Source organism: Schistocerca serialis, chromosome 3, assembly GCF_023864345.2.
Source record: "Schistocerca serialis cubense isolate TAMUIC-IGC-003099 chromosome 3, iqSchSeri2.2, whole genome shotgun sequence".
Taxonomy (NCBI): domain Eukaryota; kingdom Metazoa; phylum Arthropoda; class Insecta; order Orthoptera; family Acrididae; genus Schistocerca; species Schistocerca serialis.
Genome location: NC_064640.1, coordinates 252,987,773 through 253,012,058, shown reverse-complemented (window position 1 = coordinate 253,012,058; position 24,286 = coordinate 252,987,773). Strand labels below are relative to the sequence as shown.

The 24,286-nt window shown below is 40.1% G+C and overlaps 1 protein-coding gene across 4 annotated transcripts in view; it reads left to right on the top strand.

The window, feature by feature from the left end:
- Window positions 1-22,988, top strand: part of LOC126470006 (protein artemis-like) — a 208,042-nt gene extending 185,054 nt beyond the window's left edge. For 3 of the 4 annotated variants that reach the window (XR_007586109.1, XM_050097477.1, XM_050097476.1), the window contains one exon: window positions 2,115-2,314. Coding sequence is in view for 2 of the 4 variants with exons in the window: in XM_050097477.1 (XP_049953434.1) it covers window positions 2,115-2,189 (75 nt within the window). In the remaining 2 variants the exon portion in view is untranslated. Of the gene's footprint in view, window positions 1-2,114; window positions 2,315-10,820; window positions 10,939-22,775 lie in introns of those variants that run through there. The other variant, XR_007586108.1, reaches the window with a different exon arrangement.
- Window positions 22,989-24,286: the final 1,298 nt, after the last annotated feature.

Genomic DNA, 24,286 nt, shown 5'->3' with positions numbered 1-24,286 from the left:
TGACCAGATGGAGTGGTGGATCAGATGGAATGCTTCAAGGCTGGGAGGAGTGGCCCTGGAGACTGGGGCCAGAGTCTGACATCAGGGGGCTGGAACACTGGTGCTCGCGTTGCTGCAAGTTGCACGCACAGGTCGACATTGCAGCATTCCAGTTCTGCGAGGCATGTGGTCAGCTTGATGATAATGTTGTGCAGTGCTGGCACGGCAGCTGCATTTCATGGGGAGTTGTTGGGCCAGTGGCAGTAGCCAATGGTCGTAGATTGCACAAGAGGCTATGAAACATGCATAAAGGAATGAGTTCATGGTGTGAAGCACATTAGCATCCATAGCATGAAAACAGAAGGTGCTGGGTGCACACGTGCGGGAGTCGGAGCATGTGCCTAACGGGTCGAGGCAGCTAGTAACGTGCCGAAATAGAATATAAAATTGACTGAGTTCATCATCGGGTCACCAGTGTGTAAAAAGTTTTTATTTTATTGAACTAAGTAACAAGCAAAGTTGCAAATGCACTAGCCGGGTGTGGCATGATGGAAACAGCAGAGTCAGAGAAATTGTTGCCTCGTGCATTGTTCATCGCATGATATCTGCACTTAAGATTCCTATGCTAAGACATGCAGAGCAAAATTTATTCTCTACACAGGAGCGTGACACGAAAACACAATATTCTAAGCAACTGCATGCCAGGCATAACGATGGAATGGCATGGTAGTCTTGCAGCATAGCAAAAGCACCAGCATCAGGTGTCACGTGGTCAGTTCCTCACAGTGAAGGGCGCAGAGCAGCAACCAAAACGTACGCTATGAGAAACAGACAAAGACTGCTGAAACTTGGTCGGCAGAAGCCCCGTTATTGTTTTGCACTGGTAGTCAGCAACCATAGCAGTTCAGTGCCCCGTCACACAGCGAGATCGAAGCCGTGAACAGAAGTACAGCGTGAGGGGTGAAACTCACTGTATTAGAAGACAGCTGTAGTGAGTTGTGAGCATACAGAACTGCTAGCATACAGTCTTTCCAAACACTGTCTGGAATGACACTCTTTATCTTTTGCTCCTCTTAGCCTGGAGACTTAAAACACCACATTTACCAAGTGGGAATTCGCCTTGCCACACTGCCTGAGACTGCAGTCGTGTGTGTGCGAGTTGTGTTTGCATGAGTGTGTATGTGTGTGTTCATTGTCTAATTTTGACAAAGGCCTCACTGGCTGAAAGCTTTATTTGTGAGTTTCTTTTTGTTGTGCCTATCTACAACTCAGCATCTCCTCTATATGGTGAGTAGCAACTTTCCTTTTCACAATATTGTTACATTCCATCCTGGATTTTCCATTGTTTTATTTTGTATTTAAGGACTTCACAATTTCCAAGGCCTTTTCTTGGATTATTTGCTGAGATATAGGTATCTCATCTTTTCTTTTATTTTGTACAACAGAAAGAACCATAGCTTTAAGTTCAGGAAATTTCTCAGCTTTGGTCCCTCTGTAGCATTTGCTTGCTGAAATGGCAATTTGCAGCTTATTCTCCAATGTAATCCAATGCCTCATGTTAGATCTGCCAAACCAGACTTTTTACCAGATTCTCTAGTAGATGTACTCTTTGCATAATGAATAACTGAGTTTGAAGTGAACCTAATAACTGACTTAAGTCCGAAATTTGTTCACATTTTCGTTTTTACACTATTGGTCATTGGTGAAGGTTACATTTTACTCTATAGTTATAGAAAAACTGTATGTGTCCTGTTGGGTAAAATAATGGAACTTCGAGCTTGATACCAGTCACTACCTAAGTGAAACATCAGCAGTTGAAGATGGTTACATTGTTACCTCATATACCATGATTAATTTCAAAACCATAGCCATGTTGTTGCTCCATTTTTGAATTAAGGAACAAGTAATATAGTTGAAGTTTCTATGATGCAAAAATATACTGCTATTTGTAGGGTTGCATGGATAAGCTGCACAATAATTTTTTGTGACCAAACTTTGGGGGGAAGGTGTTGGATATATTTGGGCCGCTACAGTATGTACAAGTAGGTAGCTATCTTGTACCTCTATATATAATTTTCATTTTGCACAAACGGCATAATTAATTGTTTTTATTTTATTTTATTTTTATCTTTCAGGTGACCTTAGAGAACTTTCAGGAAGATTCATATAGTGCAATTGATTCTGATATTTGCAGTAATGAACATTTTTAGCTGAAGACTGAAAGTGTAGTGGAACTCCTAGCTATGATGGACTGTTAAATGTTTAGAGCATTTTCTGACATTTGTGATAGTATTTTTGCAATTTTATTTGAAAATTAAAAGTGTAAACAATCTAATTGTGATATGATATATACAAATTGATTCCTTCGAAGACAAGGAAGTTTTCTGTTTCAAGTGATATACAAAAATACATCTATTCTATTCTTAACCTTTTGAAACAGGCTATGATATTTTTCTGCTATTAAGGGAATCAATATAATGTCTCTTCTAATACAATCAACTGAAAGCATTGGGAAATAATAACTAATAATTATTCCGGGTTATATGGCTGTGGTCCATGGAATACTTCTATTCCTAACGTTTCATCCAATACTACATTGGACATCCTCAGAGGTATGGCTGGTCCTGTTGAGTCCTGCCGACTGACGAGTCGTGCGTCAGAGAGCGGCCTAAATACCGAGGAAAGTGGGCGTGGTCTAGCTTGCACATAGTAGCAGAGAGAAAAATAGTCAAAGATTAAATGTAACTATCAATAATAGTCCGTCATAGATAAAAATCACTTATCGATTCTGTAACGCCACTGTCCATATCTCACTTAATTTCAAGGCCTCTTCTTTTCTATTAAAATTATCTTCATGTTTATAAATTTCAATAGCCTCCCTATACAGTCGTGGATAATAATTCGTGGTAGCACTTAAAACTGTAGTTTCAGAAAACTTATCTACATGGTCACCGGACTGAAGTGCATGTTCTGCAACAGCTGATTTATCTATTTTACCCAGTCGGCAAAGACTTTTATGCTCCTTTATCATCGTCTTCACACTTCTTTTCATAGTACCAACATAGACCTTGCCACAGGTACATGGAATTTTATACAGACCACTAGATGATAATGGTGGCCTTCTATCTTTAACAGAACGAAGTAATTGTCCTATTTTTCTGGTAGGTTTGAATACCGGTTTCACTTTATGTTTCAGCAAAATTTTGCCGATTCGATCTGTAACCTTACTAATGAAAGGTAAAGACACTGTGTTCTTCCATTGTTGTGTACCATCATTGTCCTTTGGCCTGCTGTAATTATCTCTTAAAACTCCATTAATTTCTTTCTTTGAGTACCCATTCTTTTCGAAGGCCTGTTTCAGATGATTCAGTTCCGTATCCAGATGTTCTGGCATACAAATCCATTTTGCCCTGTCCACTAAACTTTTGATTACACCTCTTTTTTGTTGTGGGTGATGATTGGAGTTCTTATGTAAGTATCTATCAGTATGTGTGCTCTTCTGAAGCACTTTATGTTTTAGACTGCCATTGGTCTGTCTCATGACTAACATATCAAGAAACGAAGTAGCCTGGTCTTTTTCCAGTTCAATGGTAAACTGAATTTTAGGGTTTATGCTATTAAGATAATAAAAAAATTCGTCTAAGGCTTTTTTACTGTGTGTCCAAACCACAGAAGTGAGATTTTGGATCTATTAGTGACAGGACATTACAATAAACTTAGAAGAGATCCGACGGCTGTTATTTGGAGGAAAACTAATACGTTGATAAAGTCTTCTACTTCCATTCCACAGAAGGATAAAAAAGTTTTGCTATGGAGTGAAGCTAAGTGTCCCAGACTTCATGGTTTACCTAAAGTTCACAAAATAAATCTCCCTCTGAGACCCACTGTTAGTGCGATTGATTCCCCTACTTATCAAATATCTAGGTATCTAGCTACTCTTCTACAACCATACATTGGTAAGACTGATTCTTATGTGAGGGATTCACGTCATTTTATTGAGAAAATTGAAGGTCTAACCTTGGCTCCTGAAGACATTTTGGTCAGTTTTGATATTGTATCTCTGTTTACTATGATTCCGGTCAATGAAATTATGATTTACATAACGGAAGTTTTCCCTGAAGATTTGACCACTCTGTTTAGACACTGTCTCACATCTATTCAGTTTCAGTGGGATGAGGAGTTTTATGAGCAAGTGGATGGTGTTGCCATGGGTAACCTGTTGAGCCCTGTGATTGCCAATTTTTACATAGAAAAATTTGAACAATTAGCGTTGAATAAAGCAAATAAGAAACCATGTTGTTGATATCGTTATGTGGACGACACATTCGTGGTTTGTACACACGGTAAAAAAGCCTTAGACGAATTTTTTTATTATCTTAATAGCATAAACCCTAAAATTCAGTTTACCATTGAACTGGAAAAAGACCAGGCTATTTCGTTTCTCGATGTGTTAGTCATGAGACAGACCGATGGCAGTCTAAAACATAAAGTGTTTCGGAAGAGCACACATACTGATCGATACTTACATAAGAACTCCAATCATCACCCACAACAAAAAAGAGGTGTAATCAAAAGTTTAGTGGACAGGGCAAAACGGATTTGTATGCCAGAACATCTGGATACGGAACTGAATCATCTGAAACAGGCCTTCGAAAAGAATAGGTACTCAAAGAAAGAAATTAATGGAGTTTTAAGAGCTAATTACAGCAGGCCAAAGGACAAGGATGGTACACAACAATGGAAGAACACAGTGTCTTTACCTTTCATTAGTAAGCTTACAGATCGAATCGGCAAAATTTTGCTGAAACATAAAGTGAAACCAGTATTCAAACCTACCAGAAAAATAGGACAAGTACTTCGTTCTGTTAAAGATAGAAGGCCACCATTATCATCTAGTGGTGTGTATAAAATTCCATGTACCTGTGGCAAGGTCTATATTGGTACTATGAAAAGAAGTGTGAAGACAACGATAAAGGAGCATAAAAGTCTTTGCCGACTGGGTAAAATAGATAAATCAGCTGTTGCGGAATATGCACTTCAGTCCGGTGACCATGTAGTTAAGTTTTCTGAAACTACAGTTTTAAGTGCTACCACGAATTATTATCCACGACTGTATAAGGAGGCTATTGAAATTTATAGACATGAAGATAATTTTAATAGAAAAGAAGAGGCCTTGAAATTAAGTGAGATATGGACAGTGGTGTTACAGAATCGATAAGTGATTTTTATCTATGACGGACTATCATCGATAGTTACATTTAATCTTTGACTATTTTTCTCTCTGCTACTATGTGCAAGCTAGACCACGCCCACTTTCCTCGGTATTTAGGCCGCTCTCCGATGCCCGACTCGTCAGTCGGCAGGACTCAACAGGACCAGCCATACCTCTGAGGATGTCCAACATAGTATTGGATGAAACATTAGGAATAGAAGTATTCCATGGACCACGGACATATAACCCGGAAGAATTATTAACAACAGTACCATCCAGTCGTGAAAGCCATCATTGTATGATTAAAATACTAATTATACATTTTAAACAAAGACTGGATGTTAGCACTGCCTGTTTTGCCACTGATTTTTGTAAAACTGAGCCGCAGTTTCAGTAAAAGTTGTGAAAAGAATATTACTCGTATAGTTCTTTTACCAGTGACACAGGCCTTTTGTTACTATTAAAGGACAATGCGAATGCGATGAAAAAGTGCAATTAAACTTAAATGTATGTATCAGAAGTCACGTTCATTTGGGAGATAATTACTCAAGATAATACATTACATTATCTTTGAACCTAATACACCTGTCATTTCCAAAACAAATTCATTAGTATTTTAAGGAAAATAAATTTCGGTATGACAAATATGTACAGCTGAGGGAAATAATTTGTGAATGTGGCACTAGACTTTCTAGGAGTTTTTGTTGTTTTTAATGCTTCAATTGCAAACATAAACTACTACTGTGTATGTGCGCGTGCGCACACACACACACACACACACACACACACACACACACACACACACACACACACACACACATTTTTTATGTTTAAAACTTAGTTCAATGAACCTGAGTTACAGAAGGAGCATCTTGGGTAGTGCTACGTGCTACTAACCTGCTTTGAATCAACATGCTGCTTTGTCAAGCTTCAAATGAATAGCGTTAATCTGTGTGATAGACAGTTAAAATATCATCCATATTTTGTCAGCTTTGGCACTTTTATGAAATGAAGCACCAAGTACTCTCCAAAATAATTCTCACTTCCTCAGTATATGCACAAGCAGGGGAGAACAGTATAACTCAGAACTGATACATGACGCTAAATGACATAATTGACAAACACACATTCTTATGGCACATTATTTTACAATAATTTACTGTTTAAATGGTTGTCCCTATCTTTTATCAGTGTCATATAGATTGTGGAAATTCTGAACTACAACAACAATCTGACTTAAGACATTCTGAAACAATGGAAAGAGTAAATTGTTTGTTATATGTATGCTAATTGTATCCCTAGCAAATGAATAACAAACTTTATCATCTGGAGAAAATTGTTTTTTATATATATCATTACTGTAGTTTTTTCACTAATAAAATATATTTATGATACATGCAGTCCTTGTAATGATGTTACGTGGAGCAGTTGATAGTATTAATTGTTGCTGTACATGGTTGCTCTATTTGTCTACTGTCTCTCTCATATTTATGGTGTAATTTTCTTTCCTGCATAATGAATTATGAAGCCGACTGAAATTTGTAATTTAGGTCTTGTGAAATTTATAATGCAGATGTAATTTTGAGTGCAAACAAACTAGCACTTTCTATGCAGACTCCTTAATTCATGATGAAGCAGCGTAGCTGGCACCAGAAAGGGCAGTACAGACTAAAGCATTGGCACATTTGGATCTGATGTTAGACAAGATAGCACAAATTCCAGAATTTGAGGAGTTGACTGTTGGAGTGCAAAATGTGTTTTCAGAAGATTGGCAAGTGGTGAAACTTGATGAGTGACACCAGTTGGACAGGTCCTCGTCAGTGGCTGTTCAGGCTTTATCGAACATGTCATTGAGGTGAATTGTTGAGTGTAGTAGCAGAGTGAGTTCTCTGGCGTCCTGGTGCAGGTTTTCTACAGACTCTCTTGGCAGTGCCATGGGACAACATTCCCATGATCACAGTTGGACCCAGAAGAACACCACCAGTCAAAAGTTTTGAATCACCCATGATAAAATCTACATACATTACTTCAATGTGCAAACACATTGTACAAACTAAACAGACCAAAAAATATGCATTTTCTCTGTCTATAATTGTGTTCAATACAATATGAATAACAATTTAGTCCCTTTGAAGTATCCTCCCATTGCGCTTAGAACAGCTGCACAAACTCTTGGTGTTCTGGAGATAAGATTTTGTAGTGTTTTTGCAGCTATTACAGTCCAGCACATCTGAAAATTATTTTATGTATCTTTACCATCAGGTGCTTCAGTTTTCTGACCTCTTTGTCAAATTCATCCCATTAGTGTTAAGTGGGATTTAAGTCAGGTGACTGACTTGACCTAATCATGTTCTTCAATTCTGCACAATTCTCTTATTCTATTGACGTATCCTCTGCACAGTTTCGAAGCATGTTTGGGATCTTTGTTCTGCTGTAGAATGAACCCGTGACCAATAAGCCGTTTGTCAGATGGAACTGCATTGTTAATCAATATCCTGTGATATCCTTCCTTGTTTAATGTTCCATTAATTATCACTAGATCGCCAACTTTATCTCACACGAAACACCTCCAAATCATGACTGACCCTCCACTATGCTTCACCATTGGTGTTATACACTGACACTTCATATGTTCTTTGCAAATCCTGGACCGTTGTTGCACCCTACAATTTTTATGTGCTGCACCCATTACAGTCTTTTCACCTCATTTTGTTTACATAATAAAGGTTTTTTGGCCACTATATAGCCCTTTAAACCGTGTTCACAAAGGCAGAGCTCCACTGTCGAGACAGATTGGATCTGCTTGCATACTATTTATTTTCTCATAAATTTCTGAGTCATCCGATGTTTATTCTGTACACATATGAACTGATCTTCCCTGTATGATGATACTGGGTGCCTTCCAGGCCACAAACACTTGCTATGGCAGCAGTCTGCTCAAACCACTGTAATGTATAAATCACTGTAGACTGGGCTACACCTACTTTTGTTGCTATTGTCCCTCTGGAATTGCCTTCCTGAAGCAGAGCTACAATTACAGCACATGTTTCAATTCCAACCCCATGCTTCCATCCCATTAGGAGGCAATATGGTATGAACCTGATCAGGCATACAAAAACATTGTTAGATGTATGCAGTAAACTGTACAGTAATGTGAACTGATTGCTACACAGACAGCTGAAGGAATGAGGCCTATTTGAATGGAACCAGCTTGGGTAAAGGCACATCAGTGTTGTTGTGGACACTGATTAATGCCCGTCTATGTGGACGCCAGTCAGGTACACAACAGAGATGTTTAGCCTTTACATGTTTATACTTGTTTTACTATCAGAAGGGAGATGTCATAGACTATTCAAAACAAAATTCCAGTTTTACCCATAAATCCATACCTGTGGTAGGTGATCAAAAACTTTTGACCACTAGTGTGTGTCATCAAGCTTACAGCCTCATTGTGTCATGATAGACTTGGCGATTTAATGGATGTTGCACCAAGTTTCAATTATACACAAAGATTTTAACCATTCTGATCAATTTATTACTAGCTTGGGTGCACCCACTTACATGGCTCTGTGCCAAGTAGTATCTTATAGTGGGCGGTGCAACATGGAGGCATTGCTGCAGACAGTGTCAACTTTTTTGTAAGTAGCTGGGTAGAGCCACCAATTTTGAAGCCCATGTAACATTGAAACCATTAGCAGTTCCTGAGGGTGATGTTAGACTTTGTGACAATTTCAAGCACACAATCAAAGCACAAAGGGAAATAGATTTTCATCCCATACCACATCCCTAGGAGTTGCTGGCTCAGTTTTTCAGCAATCAGTATTTTTCCAAAATTGTCATCAGAGGTGGATACTTACTGTTGCCACTAGATGCTGGGTCTTTGCAGATTATAGTATTAAATACTACTTTCAGAATGTACAAATTTAACCGTTTGCCATTTGGGGTAGCTTCAGCTCCATAAATATTCCAGGATTTTCGAGTAACTTATCAAAGACATTCCGTGTGGTGTCAACTGTCTGGATGATATCTGGGTTACTGGCTCCATGAGAAAACAGCATCTGCAAAATCTGTTGGCAGTTTTTCAGCAGCTGTTAAAGAATGGGCTGCATTGCAGGCTTGACAATGTAGTTTGTTTGCTCCCAAAGCGTGGTATTTATGGCATGTGTTAAGTAAGGCAGATATATAGTACCAACAGGAGAGCATTTTGCAGCAGCAGCAAATCTGCCAGTTCCTAAGAATATTAGAGTGTCAGTCATTGGTTGGGAAGGTAAATTACTAAGCAAAATTGATTCTGTGGGCTGCTCACCTTCGTGGTAAGTTGAATCAGGTTCAGAAGAAAGCAGTGAATTTTATGTGGTCAGAGACATGATGTTCGGCATTCCAGAAAGTGAAGCATCACTTATACTCTGCTCCACGTTTGGCAACATTCACCTCCAGTAAGCCTTTGACTGTTGTCTCTGATGTATGTCTATATGGCTGTGGTGTCATGCTATCTCATAGAAATTCTGATGGGGTGGAGTAGTCTATTTCATTTTTTAAGACCTTGTCAGCATCACAGTGAAATTTTCATATTAAGAAGGAGGTACTTATGATCATATATGGAGTAAAACATTTCCATGTTTTCATGTGTAGCACTAAGTTCCACTTCCTTACAGACCATCAGCTGCTCATCTCACTATTTGGCCCCGAGATTAAGTTCTTCGACAGAACGGCACAGTGCTGGGTTTGTTTCTGAGTAATTATTTTTGTGACAACTACAGGCCCAGCTGACAACCCACAATGGCAGATGCCTTTTTATAGTTCCTGTTGGGTCCTGACATAGACTTCATTAAGCAGGAGGCAGTCTGTTTTGTACTGGACCAGAACCTTCAGGATACCCTCAACAAATTTCCTTTGATGTAGCAGAAAGTCATGGCACCTATGAGTGATGATCCACTTTTGCCCAGAGTAATTACAATAGGCCAGCAAGGATGGTTAGGCTGGAAAATTTACCTGTGCTACCAAATTCCCCCCCCCCTTCCGGATGTATTTCGAACTTCATGATAGGCTGTGTTGTAGAACACATCCTACTGCTAGCTACAAAAGATAAGAATTGCAACATTGTTATTCCACTATTGTCGCAACAACACATACTGCAGGTGTTACATACATCTTGGTAGGAGATGTCATGCATGAAAACACTGGCCTGGCGCCGCGTCGGTTGACCAGCAATTCATTCCACCATTGAGCACACAGTGAATGCCTATTCAGCGTGTGCCCACAACCAGGCATCCCTGCCACAAAAATTTTCTCCATGGGCAATGCTAGAGTACCCATCAGAGTGGATGCCCATGGCCTTCGCATTTTACATCTACATCCAGACTCCAAAAACCACTGTAAGGTGCATGGCAGAGGGTAGCCTGCACCACTGCTTGTCATTTCCTTTACTGTTCCACTTGCAAATTGAGTGACGGAAAAATGACCATCTATATGCCTCTGTATGAGCACTAATTTCTCATGTCATAGCTTCGTGGTCCTTATGCACAATGTATGTTGGTAGCAATAGACTCATTTGGCAGTGAGATTAAAATGCAAGTTCTCTAAATTTTCTCAATAGCATTCTTCAAAAAGAATGTTGTCTTCCTTCCAGGGATTCCCATTTGAGTACCCGAAGTATCTCCATAACACTGTGTGGTGTTCAAGCTACCAGTAACCAATCTAGCAGTTCGTCTCTGAACTGCTTCGATGTCCTCCTTCAATTCAACCCGGTACGTATGCTAAATACTCAAGAATGGATCGCACCAGCATCCCATATTCAGTCTCCTTTAGAGATGAACCACACTTTACTAAAATTTACCCGATAAACCAAAGTCGACCATTTGCCTTCCCTACCCCAGTCCTCACTTAATTGTTTCATTTAATATCACTTTTCAAAGTTACGCCCAGATATTTAAACAACTTGACTATGTCAAACAGGACACTAATAATACTGTATCTGAACATTACAGGTTTGATCTTCCTACTCATTCACATTAACTTACCTTTCCCCACATTTAGAGCTAGCTGCCATTCATCACACCAACTGGAAATTTTGTCTAAGTCATCTTTGTATCTTCCTACAGTAACTCAATTTCAAAACCTTACCATACACCATAACATCATCAGAAAACAACTGCAGAGTGCTGCACATCCCGTCCACCATATCATTTATGTATACAGAGAACAAGAGTGGTCCTATCACACTTCCCGGAGGCACTCCTAATGGTACCCTTGTCTTTGATGAAAACTCGCCATTGAGGACAACATACTGGGTTCTGTTCCTTAAGAAGCCTTTAAGCTACTCACATATCGGTGAACTTATTACATTTGCCAATACTTTCATTAACAGCTTGCAATGTGGCACAGTGTCAAATGTTTTCTGGAAATCTAGAAATATGAATTTGCCTGTTGCCCTTCAGCAATTGTTGGCAGTATATCACGTGAGAAAAGGGCAAGCTGAGTTTTGCTTGAGCGATGCTTTCTAAAACCATGCTGATTCGTGGACGTAAGCTTCTCAGTCTCAAGAAAGTGAAATATATTTAAAGTGAGAATATGTTCAAGGATTCTGGAGAAAACTGAACTTAAGGATATTGATCTGTAATGTTACGGGTCCATTCTTTAACCCTTCATATATACTGGAGTCACCTGCACTTTTTTCCATTCACTTGGGACTTTGTGCTGGGCGAGAGGTCCACAATGAATGCTGGCCAGGTAAGGGGCAATGCCGTAGAGTGCTCTTTGAAAAATTGAACTGGGATTCCAACCGGATCTAGATACTTACTTGCTTTAAAATCTTTCATTTGTTTCTCTGTACCAGGGATGCTTACTACTATGTTGTCCATACCGGAGTCTGTCCAATGGTCAAATGACAGTGTGTTTGTACGATTATCCGGTGTGAACGATTTTTTTAACGTGAAGTTAAAACTTTGGCTTCCGTTTTGCTATCTTCAACTGGAAGTGACTGAGTGGAAGCCTTGGATCCACATTGCGATTTTATATAGGACCAAAATTTTTTCAGGTTCTCTGCCACACCTTCTGCTAAAGTATGACAGTGTAGGTAATTAAATGCTTCAGGCATAGGTTTTTTCACAGACATTCAAATCTCTACTAACCTTTTCTTGTCATCATTTGCGTGTTTCCTTTGAACCAAGGGTGCAACAGTCTCTGCTTTGTCAGTAGTAGTAGTAGTAGGGAGATGCGGCACAGGTGCAATTTTGATATCGAGTTGAAATGCAAATTAATTAAATTGATCAATTAATAACCCCTCCCCCCCCCCCCCCAATCACAGCCACCCCCACCCACTCCTGGATCTACATCTACATCCATACTCCGCAAGCCACTGACGGCGTGTGGCGGAGGGTACCCTGAGGACCTCTATCGGTTCTCCCTTGTTTTCCAGTCTCGTTTTGTTCGTGGAAAGAAAGACTGTCAGTATGCCTCTGTGTGGGCTCTAATCTATCTGATTTTATCCTTATGGTCTCTTCGCGAGATATGTGTAGGAGGGAGCAACATACTGCTTGACTCCTCGGCGAAGGTATGTTCTCGAAACTTCAACAAAAGCCCGTACCGAGCTACTGAGCATCTCTCCTGCGGAGTCTTCCACTGGAGTTTATCTATCATCTCCGTAATGCTTTCGCGATCACTAAATGATCCTGTAGCGAAGCGCACTGCTCTTCATCGGATCTTCTCTCTCTCTCTCTCTCTTCTATCAACCCTATCTGGTATGGATCCCACACTGGTGAGCAATATTCAAGCAGTGGGCGAACAAGTGTGCTGTAACATACTTCCTTTGTTTTCGGATTGCATTTGCTTAGGATTCTTCCAATGAATCTCAGTCTGGCATCTGCTTTACCGACAATCAACTTTATATGATCATTCCATTTTACATCATTCCTAATGCCTACTCCCAGATAATTTATGGAATTAACTGCTTCCAGTTGCTGACCTGATATATTGTAGCTAAATGATACGGGATCTTTCTGTCTATGTATTCGCAGCACATTACACTTGTCTATATTCAGATTCAATTGCCATTCCCTGCACCATGCGTCAATTTGCTGCAGATCCTCATGCATTTCAGTACAATTTTCCATTGTTACAACCTCTCGATATACCACAGCAGCATCCGCAAAAAGCCTCAGTGAACTTCCGATGTTATCCACAAGGTCATTTATGTATACTGTGAATAGCAATGGTCCTACGACACTCCCCTGCGGCACACCTGAAGTCACTCTTACTTCGGAAGACTTCTCTCCATTGAGAACAACATGCTGTTCTGTTATCTAGGAACTCTTCAATCCAATCACACAAGTGGTCTGATAGTCCATATGCTCTTACTTTGTTCATTAAACGACTGTGAGGAACTGTATCGAACTCATTGCGGAAGTCAAGAAACACGGCATCTACCTGGGAACCCGTGTCTATGGCCCTCTGAGTCTCGTGGACGAATAGCGCGAGCTGGGTTTCACATGATCGTCTTTTCCGAAAGCCATGCTGATTCCTACAGAGTAGATTTCTAGTCTCCAGAAAAGTCATTATACTCGAACATAATACATGTTCCAAAATTCTACAACTGATCGATGTTAGAGATATAGGTCTATAGTTCTGCACATCTGTTGGACGTCCCTTCTTGAAAATGAAGATGACCTGTGCCATTTTCCAATATTTTGGAACGCTACGCTCTTCTAGAGACGTACGGTACACTGCTGGAAGAAGTGGGGGCAAGTTCCTTCGCGTACTCTGTGTAAAATCGAACTGTTATCCCATCAGGTCCAGCGGCCTTTCCTCTTTTGAGCGATTTTAATTATTTCTCTATCCCTCTGTCGTCTGTTTCGATATCTACCATGTCATGTCATGTGTTTCCCTCAGCCTGCACACAGGTACCTGCACCCTCCCATCCCCACCCCACACCACCCAATTGGTGGGAAGTTTGAATTTTTGAGGGAATTTCTTTGTCCCCCACCCACCACCCAGGAATTGGCGAGAAATTAAAAATGATGATATCCTTTCTGGGACTCAACTCTGATCCTTCTGGATGGAAAGCCCAAGTGCACCTTCCAACACATAGAAACTGCCCAGATGCAAGAGAAGAAGATTATGTTACCGTACTTCATTTATTTATTTATTTATTTATTTATTTATTTATTTTGGTTGGTAAGCTGAAGTTAGGGTTGGTCCTAATTACACAACTATACTCATAGCACTGAAGAAAAATAGTGCTCAAAAATTGATGATGCCAAAGAACTGGTGTTACACCGCTGGGAAAAAATTTCACAATATGACGCGAAACTAGTGGCAGATGCACTCAAATTCTACCCTACACCTACAAGCTGGCAGGAAAAATGGTTGCATGTCAGGTACTATCTACTTTTTTCGACTGATGAGGTGCTGGTGTTGGACACAGAGGAGTTTAGTAAGTGTATTACCTGTCATCATACAGCTGAGGACTGTATCTATCGCTATTTGATGTCAGAGTTCACTACAGGTGCCTGCTCTACAATCACAGCTCAGGTAACTGAAGCCACTACATGCTACCACAAGTGATGGAAGATGCATCACTGTTCTAATCACACATCAGAAGTTGTTGTGAAGAAAACCGCCCTCGTAATCAATGGGTCATAATGCAACACGTACTGGGCATTGGGAAAAAATCATCGAAATAACAGAACTACTGCAAAACATGACCCCAGAGGATTGCAGAGTGGCAGCAGTTGCAGCTGTGTCCTCCTTGATGGGCACTCACGAACTAACCAACTTGTAGGTAGTCTAACCACCCCCCTTTGTCAGCACTCATCCCTCCCACTGCTCACCACAGGTAGATATATAGGCCTGTTCTACCTTGCTGCTGATGGGCCACAAAGAGATCCTTCTGGTGGCATTGATATACTGTCTCCTGTCTGCAGAAATCAGTCACAGACAGAGAAAAGACAAGAACAAGATGCTTAATGCAATCTATCAATGTATATCTGGGAAAGACTGGATGCTCCTGGAACAACAGCTAAATTCCAGAGAACTCTCCAGATCGTTTTTTCTAACGTCCGCTGCTTGGGAAACAGGAAGCCCTCCGACTAAAGTGACTGCAGACCCCGGAGCAGTCGTCCATTGCCCTGGTTGCAGAGTCTTCAGTACAATGTGTCCCTCGTGAGCACATAGCTAGGTGGTCACCATTATGAACGCTGACAAAAGCTACACATACAATAGAGCATGATGCTGACATCCCTCAGAACAAAACTAAGATAAATGAGGGCTATCCTGACCACGTTTTTTTTGTCTAAAAGGACAGCCGAGATCTTCTATGGAACTCTGCCATCACGCTTCTAGTAGACCAGCCAGCAAGCACACAACGTTCTGAGGGGGGAAAAACACTGCACTACAACATTTGTATTTATCATCAATGCATCTCTTATAATGAAACATCTATTAAAACTGAAAACACAATCGTGACAACAATGAATGTCCTCTTTACACAAAAATAGGTGCAGTCCATTTTCTTTTAGTTTTATGAGAAAAATCAGTATCGTTTTTATGGTCAACTGTAGGAGGCAATTCGTATCTCATTCTTTTGTGACATCCTAATAAGTGCACCACCGCTGATTACAGATGACCAAACTGCAGAGACATGTTCATCCTGCATAAAATCGGGAAAAAAACTTCCACTATTTTGCTTCGAAAACTAGCAATTGCAGCAAAATGTTATTTATTTCAAAACCATCATTGGAGCAAAAGGAAGGTGAGAATTTAAACTCTGAAGAAAAAAATCTATGTTAAGCAATGTCTTTCAGCCCAATGGACAAATTACACAACGTGAGAGTGACTCTCGTTTTGAAATCAGTGTCTGTACATAAATTCTGATGCAAGTGTGTATAACAATCATTTCAGACACATGAAATATCATTACAGGTTACAACCTTTCACGCCTTTGCTTACATGTCGGAAAAAAAACACAATCATTATAAATTCGACAAGAATCTATAATTCAAGATGACATTGCTTTTTCGTACACTATGGCAGGTCCCACTTTGTTAATGTGATGCTTTAATATGCTGGCATTTATGAAATAAATCGTGATTAGTATGTCCTGTAATTGAACCCCTATAAGATTTTACCACATCTCCCCCTCCCCCGTCCTCCTCCCCCTCCCCCATTACATTGAAACCAATTACTGTCACAATGCTAACATTAGATATTTTTGCTACATAATCCCATCTACCGACATGTCTGTAAAGTTTCTATCATACAGCAGATTCTTGCCTTGCAGTTTTGTAAGCAGTTTGATCGTCGCAGCATGTTTCATGCAGTCTACTCGCATGTCGGGGAAAAAACACTATTATTTCTAGGTTCCACAGCGATCTATAATTCAAGTGATGTCTGCTTTATAATTAGAGATTATGAAGTACGAAGTAATACAGGGCTTGCAGTGACACTTATTCCTTAAACAGAGATGATGATGATAAAAACAGTCACAAATCCATGAGAATAGATACAGCTGATTTCTATTAGTTTTATGAGCGAAATCATTGTGGTTTTGAGAGAACTATCTGCACCCAGACTTAAACCGGTTATACCTCTCCTTGTAGTAGAGCCTCCTATAACATTATACTGTTTTTCTCTCTTCTGATATATCAAAGAACAAATACTGTCTGCATGTTTACATTGAGCATTTTACATATACTTCTCTCGCTCAACTGGAGCATGTGGCTAGTGCTCGAAGTTGCCTGCACAGACCTGAGTAAAGTTTTGTTGAAAGTACTGGAGGAAGACCATATCCAATAGACTATCAATCGCAAGAGAGAGTTCCTGTATTGGTCCTTCATAAGCAGTTTAATACATTTTTTTTTTCAACTGTAACACATCCAAGCACTGTACGACTACGGCTTTGCACACTGCCATACTCTTTCCCTTTCTACCATGACTTCAAGGTCTGTATCAGGTGCTAAATCGACATTAACACATTTTGATCCTTTGGCTCTCACAGAAAGCTGAACATCTCATGGTGTGAACTATGCAGCTCCCACGACACACACAGTTGGCAGAAATAACACAGAAGCGATGTTGCTCATCAAAAAAAATGTGGAAGACATTGCACGATATGGAAACTGGAAGAGTTTGCAGCACTGTAGAGCATTTCCAATAGCTGTCAGAAGATGATGACCTATATAGTTACTCATCTTCCACAGTGACAGGGTAGTAGATTTTTCGGTGTTCCATTTCCAAGAGCATTGTTTCCTCAATTTTCAGTCGTGTACATGATTACTGTTCAGATGCTGACCATCACCGGAATGGGCCATTCACAACATGTTTGAGGTAGTAGAAATGAAAAGAGGTACTGTTATGTTATTGGTGAAAATAAAATTTAAAAAAAGTAAAAACATCTGGAGAGCATTGCAGCATATAGCACTATAACATGTCTGCAGCATTGACTAATGCTTCCAAACAACTGTCTGAAGGTGATGAGATATACAGTTAATCCCATGCTCCACCGTGACAAGTAGCAGATATCAAGAGTTCTGCCGAGGCTCCTTCCAGCTCATCCAAGCGGTGTCAGTCAATCATTATGCAGTAGTCAACAGCATACCAGTGGACAGACAGGACGGGAAAGAGACTTTTGATATGGGGCGATGTACGGTAATACACACCGCAGTTGATGGCACAATCAATTTTAGAAATTTAACCAGTTGTTCCATAATTTCAATGACACAGCAGATTGCTTCCCAGTTTCCATATCATTGCTAAATCACCCACCCACTACTTTGCATACACCATATACCAGATTGCGAATGCAGATAAGACACATCTGCAGTACATACATTCGGCCATATACATGAAAGTATTCCAGATAGTGTCTTATACCAATGCAGTTAGGTTATCTAGATATTTCCAGCACTCTGATCATGGTGTTCAGTTTCTGACAGGAACTACTCATCTTTCCCTGCATGGGTGGGCATCACAGTAATCTCGCAAAGTTGGAGATTGACAGATCCCACATTGTCCTTGACCAATCCTTCCAGCAACACCCATCTTACCCAAAGCACCCATCCAAAAGTGCAAGATCTCTCCAGATGCATGTGCCTGTCAAGGAGGGTAGCACCACTTATTGGTATATTGTAGATGTGAGTGTTGCAGTGATAGAACAGATGGTTAAGAAGAAACGTTGGTTTACGATGATGGAGCTCCAGACTGATGGAGTCTGAAACATTTCGTATAAATTAACCATGCTATCAGGTCTAAAGCATTATTCCACTGTCTGGAGTCAGTACCAGGAAGGTACCTGCATGAGAGAAATGATCGTAGAGCATAAACACAAGCTACGATGGTTACACGGTTCTGCAATTAAAAATGGTTTATTGTTGAAGCCATATGGTTTCTGAAGTATTAATCATGTAGAATGCAATGCTCTTCATACTCTAATGTAGGATATATTTGTCCAACACCAGAGATACAATAGTCCCACAAGTTTCCTGCCCCAATCACTATGGTGACAAACTTCAAAATGATACAACTACTTTCTTCTGCACTATCCTTGTGTCCTAGGAAGGCATCGTCAGTGTATATCGTCTGTTCGAACTTCTTAGAAGCCAATGAGAATGAAGTCTGGAGACTGCTGCTCTGTCTCTTTGGAAATTAATGGATTTTGTATGTCTTTTTAAGTTGGAAACGTACATACGCTCAATCACACTTCCCATAGTAGTAGTAGTAGTAGTAGTAGTAGTAGTAGTAGGAGTATCAGTTTTGACAGATGCGGCTATGTCTCACTAGGAAACAGAACGAAGAAAAACCGACATTAATATTTTTGATAGCTGACACACTGAGGTACATTCCACACCTTGCTGTTCGAAAATGCACACAAAGAAACAGCAACTTATGAGGAAGTAAGCACCACGATCAGTAGCCGAAGGAGATGTAACAGTCTTATTGCTGTTTACAGTATTATCACAACATCTCTGGTAGCATTCCTCTTGCACAGAGATGTCCTGGTCTGTTGTTAGGTGGTTTTGATCATGTGTAGGATGATATAACAATTTCACGTCTCTTGAGTGTACCCTCCTCACATTATTAAAGGTGATAAATGTGACATCAGTCTGCAGCTCATAGTCTTGTGGTAGCTTTCTCGCTTCCCGTGCACGGGGTGCCAGGTTTGATTCCCGGTGGGGTCAGCGATTTTCCCTGCCTCAAGATGACTTGATGTTGTTGTGTTGTCTTCATCATCATCAACATTCATCTCCTTTACGGTCGGAGGAAGGCAATGGCAAACCACCTCCGCTAGGACCTTGCCTAGTCTGCGGTGTGGGTCTCCCGCATCGTCCCCTACGGAAGGCAATGGCAAACCACCTCCGCTAGGACCTTGCCTAGTCTGCGGTGTGGGTCTCCCGCATCGTCCCCTACACTCCTTGAAATATGGGACCTCATCATCATCATCATCATCATGTGTCATTGGCTCTCTCTCCTACTGAATACTATAGGGAATGGCTTACATCTGATAAACGCATTGATTCTTCTATTTAATACATAAAGAATAACATTGTTTATGAGAACCAGCCGTAATTTGGTAATATCTATATTCTACTGCTGTGTGTGAGAGCACAGTTACGAATTTGGATACATATGTGTTGCCTGCTTAAATATGGTGCGTCTGTGTAATACTTACGTCGCCTTTGTTGAAGTATGTGTTACAAAAACCCATGTGGTTTACAGGGAGATGGAGAGGGTTAAAAATGAATGCAGCCAGAACATAATTTTTAATCTTTTCTCAGTTTTGAGTGTCCAGGTACCCCCAGCCCATCTCAATTCCCCCCTTTCATGTTACTTTTTCTCCAATTTTATGTATTCTCAGTCACTTTAAGTAATTTTGCAAGATAGTTCACGATTTTACATATTTCATCATATTTCCACCAATTGCACATATTTCCCATGAATTTGGCTTAATTATACTTGATTTTTACCAATTTTATGTCATTTTTTCATATTTTTTTTTTTGTAGCTTTCGATGTGTATATGGTTATATTGCATACGCATGCATTGTTTGATTTTACACGAGGATATTTGCGTTTCCCATACACCAGCCTACTAAAAAATCAAAAGAATTCCCCTCTTCCTGATGATCTACATGCATGCATTTTCAATAGGAGGATCATAAGAAATATAGTAACTCTCACCTTGTACCTAGATGAGACTCAGTGAGTGGTGTAGATAGGAATCTCGTAGTCTGGAGACAAATCCATGTACTGTCATGACACATCAGAGAGCTTGTCTGCAGACTTGTGTAGCAACACACTTGATGGAAACTCAAAGCATGGCACAGTTCTACACATTCATCTGACTTCCACTCTACAGTGTAGGGATCTGCAAAAAGGAGTTGACATGTGTACAGAGTTGATTTCTGCTGTTACTCCCTTTTTATTTTCCCCCCATAAGTATATGCTCTTATTGTTTACCAGATGAGCTTCACTTTCTTTGTTTACATCTTCCAACTCTGATGTGTCCCCACAACCTTGTCAGAACATCTACAGACTATAGATATCGGATATTTTTTTTATCCTAGTAATAAGTTATTCATTAGTTGACAGTGTGCCACTGTAGTTAGCATCGTGGACCGTGAGCATTTCCCCTCCATGTACCTGCAGAGTGTGCACCCCGGCAACGTAACTCATAGATGAACGGTTAGCAAGTTATGCGTTTGAACCACAAACATCCATCACTGACAGCTGTACACACATACATACAGAGACTATGCAAGCATATTACCAATCACAAAGTCTAGATTTCAACCACTTGTAAATTATTTTCGACAGTACTACAGCCCAGAAAATAGTGAGAAACTCTTCACAAGACGATTCTGTAGGGGATGTAATGACATTTAAATTCACCCTGCTAAAGATCATAACATCTTTGATGCAAATAATATTACGGATATTTTGTAACAATATTGTCTAGATTCTCCAGCAATAACAAACCATGTCATCGAACTGTGTCTATCATGCCTTCTTTTATACTCTTAAAGATGCATGATGACAGCACATACGAGGTGCGACAATAAAGTAATGAGACTGATGTGGAAAAAAAATGTTGCTTACTGTTTTAGTCAAGTTTAGTGTTGTCTCCTTCAAAGTAGTTCCCTTCTGATTGCACACACTTTTTCCAGTGCTTCTGCCATTGATGGTAACATTTCTGGAACTCATCTTCTGTAATATCCTCCAAGACCTTCATCACAGCTTTTTGGACATCTTGTGTTGTTTGAAAATGGTGTCCCTTGACCGCCATTTTGACTCTTGGAAATAGAAAAAAGTTGCACGGAGCAATATCTGGTGAATAAGGTGGCTGTGGTAGCACTGAAATTTGTTTTGAGGTTAAAAATTGCTGTACTGACAGAGCAGTATGGGATGGCCCATTATTGTGATGCAGAATCCAATTATCACAGCAATATTGGCATGGATGCGAAGAACTCTTTTACGAAGTCTTTCTAAAATTTCTTTGTAGTAATATTGGTTAACTGTTTGTCCAGGAGTCACCCACTCTTAACGGACAATTCCCTTGGAATCAAAGAAGCACCCAAGCATGCGTTTAACTTTTGACTCTGACATGCGAGTTTTTTTTTTTTTTTTTTTTTTGGTCTGGGTGAGCACTTTAAGCACCATTGCAAACTTTGGCGTTTTGTCTCTGGATCTTACTGAAAAAAAAAATCAACTTTCATCACAGTGATAACACGGCTCAGCAATTCTGGATTGATTTCCATTTGTTCTAACAGATCGGCTGCCACATTTTTCGCGTGTCTCGCTGTTGTGGTGTGAGATTTTTGGGGACCATTTTTGCACAAATCTTTCTCATACCAAGATCTTCAGTTATTATTAGACGAACCATTTCTTGATTGATGTCCAGTTCATCTGCAATCATTTTCATGGGATAATTTTTGATCAGATCATACGAGTTCACGCTCCCTGGCCTAGTTCACATCCATCTGTGAGGTTGATGGTCATCCACTGCGGTCTTCATCTTCAATATTCGTTCTGCCTTCGCTAAACATTTTATGCCAATGAAAAACTTGAGCTCTTGAGATAATCTCCTCTCCAAAAGCCTTCTGAAGCTTACCATAAGTTGTCGTTGATTTTTCACCCAATTTAACGCAAAAAGAAAGGGCATATCATTGCGCAATATCGTGCAGTTTGGTAATGAGAGACACAAATACCTGTTAACTTATTACAGGACAACTCACGAATGAGCAGTTGAAGCGATGTGCTGCTTGGACTAGAAGCAGCTTATAGACCAAGGTCAAAGATATTGTGTCTACGCAAGCCTGCAGGGTTGCCACATCTTGCAAAGAAAATCGGTCTTATTACTTTATTGTCACACCTTGTAATCATACCAGTTTTGCTATTTTGTGTGCTAGATGTCCATCAGAAGGATGGAGACAGTTCTTTGTGGGTATTATCCTTACATTTGCTACAGAACAGCACAATAGTCGGATGGTATAGAAAAGTACTCGAATGCATCAGTCACTCACAGCTCAATATTCTACAGATGCAAAGCATTTGCTCTATTTGTCTGTATGTCTATGTCTATGTGTGTGTTGCAGATGAGTCCAATAAATCCGATCCAGTCCTGCTGCTGGTGGATCTATCGCGCACTGTATCCAGAATGGTGTCTAGAGGATGATCAGCAATGCAGTACATCTGGGACAGGGTTTGAAGGTGGATGATTATGTGCTGTCATCTTTGAGAGTGTAGAAGAAGGCATAATAGACGCAGTAGGATGACATGGTTTGTTATTGCTCGAGAATCTAGACACTATTGCTATGAAATATCAGTAATATTACTCGCATCAAAGATGTTATGCTCTTTAGCAGGGTGAATTTAAATGTGCTTACATCCCCTACAGAATCGTTTTGCAAAGAATTTCTTGCTATTTTTGAGGCTGTAGCACTGTCAAAAATAACATACATGTGGTTGAAATTGAGACTTGGTGATTGTTAATATGCATGCATAGACTCTGTATGTATGTGTGTAGAGCTGTCAGTGATGGATGGATGCAGTTCGAATGCGTAACTTGCTAACTGACCATCTATAAATTACGTTGTTGGGGTGCACACTCAGCAGGCACGTGAAGGGGAAGCTCTCATGGTCCAGGATACTAACTGCAGTTATACAATGTCAACTAACGAATAACTTATTACTAAGAAAAGAAAAAAACCAAAATCTACAGTTTGTAGGTGTCCTGACAAGGTTGTGAGGATGTATCAGAGTGGGAAGGTGCAAACAAAAGTAGCGAAGCTCATCTTGTAAGCAGTAAGAGCATATACTTTTGGGGGATATATGTATGAAAATTACAAAATGTTTCAAGCAAATGTTCTTTAGCCGTCAGGGGGACATGAGTCAGCATGATTGCCTTTGTTGTAGCTTTGTTTTTTATAAAGATATGACCAGCAGTATGACATTTTAAATGGCACCCTGTATTTTCATTCTGTAATTCGTTTACTCTCCTAAAGACCTATTCAGAAATGTATCACAGTGTACCATTCACTGAAACACAATGTTATTAATTACATAACACAACATTGATGCTGATGCTCCCAGTGCTTAGTGCAGGTACTCGCGTTAATGGAACACATCCACGTGCTGATGTTGACAGAGGATAAATGTAAACATAAGTAGAATGCACACCCGTCATTCCATCAGCCATCATCAGTTGAAGAGTTGTATGAGTAGAATGTACACCAACAACGAGAAGGTAGAAATACTACTCGTCTATGGGGAATGTAAGTTAGCAGAACAGTAATTGCAATACTGTTTCTTATGTACGGGTACATTTAGTACAGTAGTTTAGTCCTTTTAAATACTGTTGTGTAGAGCGGGCATACAGTAAAGGCTGTCTTTCCTACAAACTGCATCGACATAACATTTCTTTTATTGTTGTTGCTGAAGGTAGGCGAAATGCTACACAAGCAGCGGAACTATACAGTGAGTGATATCCTGACAAGACCCCACCTTCCCGATGGATGTTTTCTCATCTTGTTGTGACACTTCAGGAAATGGGAAGTTTCAGCCCATGACAACGCAATCATCATAGCAATCGCCCAGACAAAGATAC